The sequence below is a fragment of the Daktulosphaira vitifoliae genome, unplaced genomic scaffold (assembly GCF_025091365.1).
Source record: "Daktulosphaira vitifoliae isolate Bord-2020 unplaced genomic scaffold, ASM2509136v1 Scaffold_2, whole genome shotgun sequence".
NCBI lineage: Eukaryota > Metazoa > Arthropoda > Insecta > Hemiptera > Phylloxeridae > Daktulosphaira > Daktulosphaira vitifoliae.
Window position 1 is genome coordinate 19,991,489 of NW_026099573.1, and position 8,511 is coordinate 19,999,999.

Consider the following 8,511-nt stretch of genomic DNA (forward strand, 5'->3'; position numbering starts at 1 on the left):
CGTTATTACCTATACAATGAATAAACCATTGTTGCGTGCACCGCGACTGATAACGCGTATTCCAAAATGAGATGCACACAACACTAAAAAAACCGTCCGTGTTACGTGTACGTATCCTTTGCCGCGGTGAACACATTGGTCGCGCATTTTCGACACCGAATTTACTGGCCAGAGAAAAAAGGGTCCGGTTGACGACTGTTCCGAGAGTTGATAACGTGAATTGCGTGGGAGTTCAGCCTTTTTTCGATTGCCATAAAACAGTATCGAATCTCGACTGTAATTCAAAACGGTACGAATGAGTCGAATTCGTTGGCGATTATCAAACGACTGTCAAGTTCTCGGTAACAGAAAATCGTGCGAAAGTGCGCTCTGGTTTAAAGTGAAGAGCTCGCGAATTGATCCAACTGTGAAACTACACCGGAAGGCGATTGGTGCAGTTCATTTAAAAAAAATTCCAAGTCTGTTTTAAACATCGTGTTGGGCGCAGCACTGAAGAACGCGTTTTTTACCGACCCACCAAGACAGTCCAACAAGAGTGTAACAACCACATATGATTGTCCGACACTATAATCGCAAGAGAAAGCATGGCCGGCCGGTAGCTGTGATTAATGACTGCTAATTGCAGTTCGCAGCTGCCGTTGCAGCAAAACTTTTACACACGTACACACATTCCGGTACGGCGACTTTTTAACGGCAAATCGATCGATACACGTGTAATACAACAACGTGTGTGTGTCTGGTTTTTGTCCGTCCAAAACGAACAATTACACACGATTAGACGGAGTCGTGTCGGCTCGACGATTGTGCCTAATGATAATTCGTTATCGTCGATCGTGATTTACCACAGTAATAATCGCATAATGATCTACGCCCAGTAATTGTCACGTTGACACACAGTCGATCGGACCGGGTGTGGTGATCGATACGATTGCGGCCGTGGCAAAACTTCGGTTTCCGTTTAAATGTCAACCGCCAGTGTAAAAAACCCAATTGTTTTTCGCCCCGTCTTTTGACAGACCGCAGTGCGCATATTTTACCGGATGCGTTCCCCTCCGGCCGTTGCAAGTTTACGAAACTCTTAAGGACGCACGACAAACTCTCGCCGTTACCACGAGGGGAGGGAGGGCCCGTTGGTCAAGTCCACGACGGGTTGTCGTTTTTATAGATTTCTAAAAAATATATTCGTTTCGACCGATGGTCTCCGTCGAGTGATCCCAAGCCGATCGTCATGACCATTAGCCCGCCCCTACACACACTAAACGATCGTGGTGTCGGTCACCGTACACATTAGACGTACGGGCCGCAGTGGATAAAAAAACCGATTCACATGCACGAGAAATCATTTTTCATCGAATCGTCAAGTGGCGGCGGCGTCTCTGTTCACGCAAACTGCACCCAACCGCGAGGCGCGCACACACGAGGTTTTTTTTTTTTTTTAATTGATATTATTGTTTATTATCATATACATTATGAGTGGTGAGAAATTGGGTGTGAAACGTTTCATTAATCACCCTGTATAAAAATAAAAAACCACAATGGGAAAAAAAAAGAGGGGTGGACAATGAATGCCAGGTGCTCGGCGTGGTCGGCCGTCGCGGTGGACTGTCAGCCAGCGTGCGTGGAAAATTTTCGGTTTTTTTTTTTATTATTTCACCGTAAAAAAACATACACGCCGTAGACAACACCTCGTTCACACATGACGATGATTTACGCGCGTCAAACGCGTGTGTCATGTGCTCGCGATCATACGCGAGTGGGGGAGGAACGTTATGCGTGTAAAGGTATTACGATGAAAAGGACAAACAAATAGAAATTAATAGAAGGAAAAAAAAGTCAGTCACGCGACAAAAACGCTGACAAAATTACCGGCTCGTTTTTTTAACCAAATTACATACGAAACCGTTTGGCGTCACATCATTAATTTGCCGTTGAACGTATACGTGCGGCCGCAGACGGACCACTTCCTGTCCTACGAACAGCTTTGGCCGGATTATGCGTATTAAACTGTGTTTTTTGTAGTACTGTTTGTATTCACGGTGTGTGATATCACCGGTGTAAAAATGTGTCTCGCATATCGTCTGTCCGGACCTCGGAGAAACGACATTTTCTGAGCCATAAAAAAAAACCGATACTCGGTATTCTGTACTCGTATCACGGGTCGGTGTACCTAAACCAGTGTCGTGTGCGTATCCAGTGTTCGGGTAGTTTCCACTTGTTTGGGGTACCTGGCGATACCGCCGCGTCACGTGTGACGAGCGCGAACGTCCAGGTAAATTGACGTGATTTTCCAACGGCTACTGTCCAAGTGCCGCTGTCGACTGGGCGCTCGTACAAGACGCGCCAAATGGTCGTGTACCCGTGCGCTCTTTTTTCCTACGGGCACTGCGTTGTCGCTGTCCGCAAACGCTCACCACTACTGTCTGCGGCTAATCCACCGCACAAGTGTATTCTGTCGGCCGAGAGAACGCTCAAAATGCATTTGTATCTTTATGGCGGCCAAGGTCGCAGCACAATTAAGTACTCGCGTGTACACATAACATATTAAACTATTATCATTATTATTATTATTATTATTATTATTATGTGAGGCGACCCGACGTATTCTGCGACTTCTATTGTACACAAACCACACTGACCTGCAACAAAGTTGTACTCGCAGTGTAAAATCACACGTTCCATTCGAGTGCATCCATTGACACGTTGTATACAAAGTACAATCGACTGCTCTTTTTTCATCATTATCACACTGTGTATCGTTTTCACGAGTGAAGAATCGCCGAGAATATGATGCGTCTTTTTTGTGATGTAAATATAATTAAAAATCAAGTGTCGCAATGCATATGAAAATTATGATTTTGTCGAGTGCAGTACACAACTTCATTTAACGCGCACAATAATCGCGACTATACTCGTACGCGCCATTTAATTCGTTTTCAAGTATTCCGTAAAAATGTATTTATAGTAAGTCATTACTGTGTTATTATTACACGCGATATGCAAAGTTTTTTTAGTTACAATTCTAATGCACATATTTATTCGTAATTTATTGACAATGCGTACAAGACATACATCACAAAAAAAAACATCACGTACGAAAATTATAAATTAATTAAATTATACATACATATATGTATATTATAGTGTATATACGATATATTCGTAAATGTATCGTTGTTTATTGTTTCGAATCAAAATATATGGAAATAGAAAAAATTATAGAAAAATATTCATTCCAAATCAAAACGTTTGAGTTGTACTGGACTTGTAAAATTCACCGAGTCAATTTTGATTTACAATACACTTACATTAAGCGTTGCCTTTTAATTTACAAGGAAAACATTGTTATGGTAACATGTTTTTAATTGAACTCCTTCGGCTGTTTTGACATTACTTAATCATTGCTATCGATAAATTTAAAAAAAAACAGTCGTTTTTCGGACGAATAACTTTTTAATTTTTGGGTAACTATACGTACTATGTATATATTAGTGAAAAATATATTTTTTTAAATTTCCTACATAAATTGGGACGGATACGACAGGGGTCGCGATGATGTCTTTGAGACCGTTACGGTAATGGTGAAGTGCAGGGGAACGGTCGGGACACGCGGTAAAAGCAAGGGGACGGGTGGAAAGGTTAGGCGCGCTGGTCCGGTAGTTGTGGCGGGCGGCACCGGCGTGTGACGTCTCGGCTCCGGATTGGCCACGGAGGCGGGACAACAGGGAATCGATATACCTGCGGCAGTGGGGACACCGTGGCGACGGATCCGAGACTCCAACGCCCGGCCACCGGAGCCGCCACTGCCGAAGTGATAGTATTATTACGGCAGCCGTTCCTTGACGACGTTGTTCGTTCGTGCGCGCGTATGTCAGTGTTTAGTTTTACGTTTTTTCGTTATTATTATTATTATTATTATTTAATTCTTCTATCGTACGTCGTTGTTATTCCATCAACCTTGTAAACGGCAGTGCGCTCGTGAAAATACATTGTCAAATCGAAACGCAAACTCAATTGTGCAAAGCACTTGAATTTTGAATGATAACGCGACCCCGTACGTGTCCAGTGCTTATGCGCGTGTATGTTGTGCGAACTTGTGCGTTTTACATCAATTAGTGTTGTCCATCAACGACAGTGTTCCGTAGGTAAACGCGAACGCTTCTAGTCGTCCGCAACGACGGCGATAATGTTAATGGATGCCGAATTGAAGAACTGCTCAGGTTTGCTGGGCAACGCTGGCGGCGGACACCACGCTGCTGCCGCGCACATGGGCCACGCTGCAGCTTACGGTAACCTAAACCAGATGGGTATGCTGGCCGGTATCGGTCCGGCGGGTGTAGTGCTGGGCGGTCAGCAATCGTTGTCACCGCCACCGCCGCATCACCAACACCATCAGCAGCAGCAGCAGCAGCAACACCAACAGCAGCAACAACAGCAGCATCATCATCACATGCAAGCCGCTCATCACCAACACGCGGGTCACGGCGGTGGACATCTACAGTTGCCTTCGCCCAATAACAATAACGGATCGGTCACTAACAACAAAAATCAACAGCAAAACGCAGATCGCGTCAAGCGACCCATGAACGCGTTCATGGTGTGGTCCAGAGGCCAACGTCGGAAAATGGCCCAAGAGAATCCAAAAATGCACAATTCGGAAATCAGCAAGCGGTTGGGCAGCGAATGGAAAATGTTAACCGAAACGGAAAAGAGACCGTTTATCGACGAAGCCAAGAGACTACGGGCCGTGCATATGAAGGAACATCCTGATTACAAGTACAGACCCAGACGTAAAACAAAGACGCTGATGAAAAAAGAAAAGTATCCGTTACCCGGTGGCGGCGGAGGTCCGCTATCGCTGGGCGGAGGCGGCGGGCCCGGAGGAGTCCAGTCGGACCCACGAAACGCGGTTTCTCAGGCGTCCGCAGCCGTCCAACAACAAATGGTCAACAGCGGCCGTGAGCTGTACCACCAAATGAACGGTTACATGCCCAACGGTGGTTTTAGCATGCACCATCACGACCCCAATCCGTATGCCCAACAGCCGTACGCTTCGGCCCATATGGCAGCTGCCGCGTCTCAGGCCGCAGCAGCCGGTTACCGGTACGACATGCCCCAGATGAACAACAACGCGGCCGCGGCCGCTTCGATGCACTACCTCAACGGTAGCTACAACCTGTACTCGGATATGAACCAGTATCAACAACAAGGTCCGCCGTCCACGTCGCACAGTCCGGACAGCATCAAGTCGGAAAGGATCACGCCACCCGTCCAATCCGGCGGCCACTCGCCGAGTCCCAGGCTGTGCCAGCAACAGCAGTCCGGTGGAAACGGACAACAGCTACACCAGCAACAGCAGCTCGGCAACAGCAGCGATCTGTTACGCATGTACATGCCACTCGAATCCAGGCTGTCGGCTGCCGGTGGTGGCCACAACCCGTACCTGTCACAATCGGCGGCCGTAGCGGCCGGCCACCAAGTGCACGGTCAGAATCTAGTGCAACACCCTCATTCCATGTCGCCGGACCTGCAAATGAGCCATCTCAACCATCACATGTAATCACCGTCCCGTGAGCCATGTGTAAGCCATATACATTATAAATATATAGGTTATTATATACATATAAATATATATAAATACGTTTATATAAAATTAAATAGATACCTTTTTTTTTTTTTTTTTTCTAATTTAATTCCGCCAGTACATAGCGCGTACTATTAACTTATTTTGTAACGCCCGAAAAAACAAAACTGTAATAAAAGTTATTAAGACAATTGTTTATTATTATTTTATACTTTTTTTTTATATATAGATATATATATATATATATATACGCTTATTAAACTCGTGTTGGTGTTGTTTAACAATAGTGGCGATAATAACGCAAAATAACACATTCTCTCTGAAAAACTATGTGTAAAAAAAAAAAACACAACACAAATTTCTGGATGATAATAATGATAATAATAATTATAGTGTAATGGTAATAGTATTTTTAGTTATATTGCCAAATTATTTATTTAAACCGGCAGCCTTTTGTGTAAATTTGTTTTGTACTTGGTACACAAAAGAGCGCCGAGCGAACTTGACTACAACAATTTTATTGGTTTCGCTAAATTTTCTTGACCTTTCTAGTTGTTTTTATTGTTACAACTAATAACAAATACGCGTTTAACTCTTGTAGTACTTACCAACTACGAGCCTCGAGGTTGTGCCATAAACTAATAAGAATTATTATTATAATAATAATAATAGTATATGTAACATTATGTTGTTATTATTAACGCCGCCGCGATTGATAAATTTTTCAGAAATTATCTCATTTTAGTCGGCGGCCGCACTCCAATTAAACGGCCGAAATTCTCTGCTCGTTTCTAATAATAATAATAATAATATTTAACATATTTGTCTCTGATTTCTCGACCGTCGTGTAGTGCGTGTAAATGGTGTACCGGTTTTGTGTCGGCCACTGACGTTCAATGTAATAATATTGTTATTTATTATTAAACACTATGCACTCTGACCAAATCGGGGGCGGGTTTTTATTGCCGGCTGCCAAAGGGGATGGATAATCGCCGACCCAATGGGTTTATTATTATTATTATTATTCTGACGATTTAAATCGTCCACAGTTTTTTTTATGAATAATTACACGAGGTTTTCCGATGTCAACAACCGACAGAAGTTTTCTACTGTTATCGGTCGGCATCGAATCAAATACCGACGTCGACAGTAAAAATAGAACCCGTTCCGATTTTTACCTGAGAATCGCTAATAATAATATCAAATTTCCGTTTCGTTGCACAAGTCACGACACATTTTGTGAATCTCGTTGTTTGACCGGATTGACTTTCGACACGACTACGAACATGTCGTGCAAACGATTGACATTTCAACGCGAAAAAATCATTTTTCGCCTCCGTTTTGGGGCTGCGCGTCTCTCTTAGCGGTTCGAAACAATATGTTTTCTGTGCCATTATTTTTTTATATTTCTACCACTACTATTATTATTATTATTATTATAAAAAATATATTATTATCATTATTTAACGTTAGAGCTGTGAACACGAATCATCAGCAACACTCCCCTCCTGTACTGTTTTTATTTTTTACACGAGCGTTGTTGTAAATCCAACTGCGATCACTATGATGTACAATACATATTTTTAAAAAAAGTATTAATAGTAATTTTTAGTTGATAATATTTGTGTAAATAATGTTGTGTCGTGATTAAGTGATAATGATATTTTGAAAAAAAAATAAATACAACAATTAGGGTATTAATTATTATTAACTTTTACAATAAAACTTACCACGTTATTTTATTTGTTTTTTTTTTCTATCAACACGAGTAAAAAGATATTTAAATTAAACTGCAACGCGCGTTCAACTTTAATCCGATTTATTTTTTCTGTTTTACAATATAATACCAACATGAGTAAATTATTAACGATAAATTCTGTTACAGTCTGCCGGTATAATTTTTTTGTTAAAAATTTATCTCATTTATAATTTTCGGACTCTGTATCTCCTAGCGTTATAATAATAATAACATTATTATTTATTGTATAGTTATAAAAAAACCGTGATAAATTATTATTATAATTGTATAGTTGTACTGCCTCCACCATCGACAATTTTAATGATTCCAATAATATTATCATTGTGTTGTTTAATTATGTGCGAGTTCAAAATTGCACAGTCTTCTTACAGCCCCGGAACGTTTATTTTTGTTTTTTTTTTTTTTTATAATTCATTCTGACTTACTATTATTTTTTATTATTACTATTATGTATAATATTATTATCATTATTATTATTATTATTATTATTATTATTATTATTATTATATTTTTATTGCGTCTTGTGTACATATTAATATATAAATTAAAATTAAAAAGCGAAAAGCAAAACAAAAAAAATATTAAAAATACCTGTATATAATAACAGTATGAAGAAAAAATTGTAATAATAAAAAAATATGAAAAAAAAAATTTTTGCTCGTCTTGTTCTGTTGTATTTATACTTTGTTGTCTCAATATAGAAAAATTCTGATTTTTTAAATTATTAATTATTCTGTTATTTATGCGACAACAATTTCATGTGTACAAAAGCCGTGTCCGGAATTACCTGTTCCGATACCGACTTGATTATCATTGGGAGTGTCGTCATTTGTTTGTCCGGTAGGTGCAATACATTTTTTAATGGTGTACACGTTTTTACAAGATAACTAAATTTGCCTGAAACTGTGGCACGTGCACAACCCGAGTTTGTCACAATATTTGTTATAAAACAAATTTACTCGACAAATATTTAACATGTTTCGCGTGTCATTGCCACAATAAGTGTCATTTGTTGTGTACGGATTAATTAAACATCATAAATAGTTGCAAATAATAACATTAACGATCATCGGTCGTGTAAACGTACTTCAGTGTCGTGTTTTGGGTAAGTGACTTTCGTTTATCTTTTAACGAAATGCGTTGAAGAGTGTCGCACTAAAATGTGTTATCG

At 40.5% G+C, this 8,511-nt stretch overlaps 1 protein-coding gene across 1 annotated transcript; it reads left to right on the forward strand.

The window, feature by feature from the left end:
* The first annotated feature begins 3,799 nt into the window (after nt 1-3,799).
* LOC126897768 (transcription factor Sox-2-like) lies at nt 3,800-7,271 on the forward strand. The gene has a single exon (XM_050671623.1). The coding sequence runs from the start codon at nt 4,184-4,186 to the stop codon at nt 5,555-5,557; it is 1,374 nt and encodes a 457-aa protein (XP_050527580.1). The 5' UTR covers nt 3,800-4,183; the 3' UTR covers nt 5,558-7,271.
* Nucleotides 7,272-8,511: the final 1,240 nt, after the last annotated feature.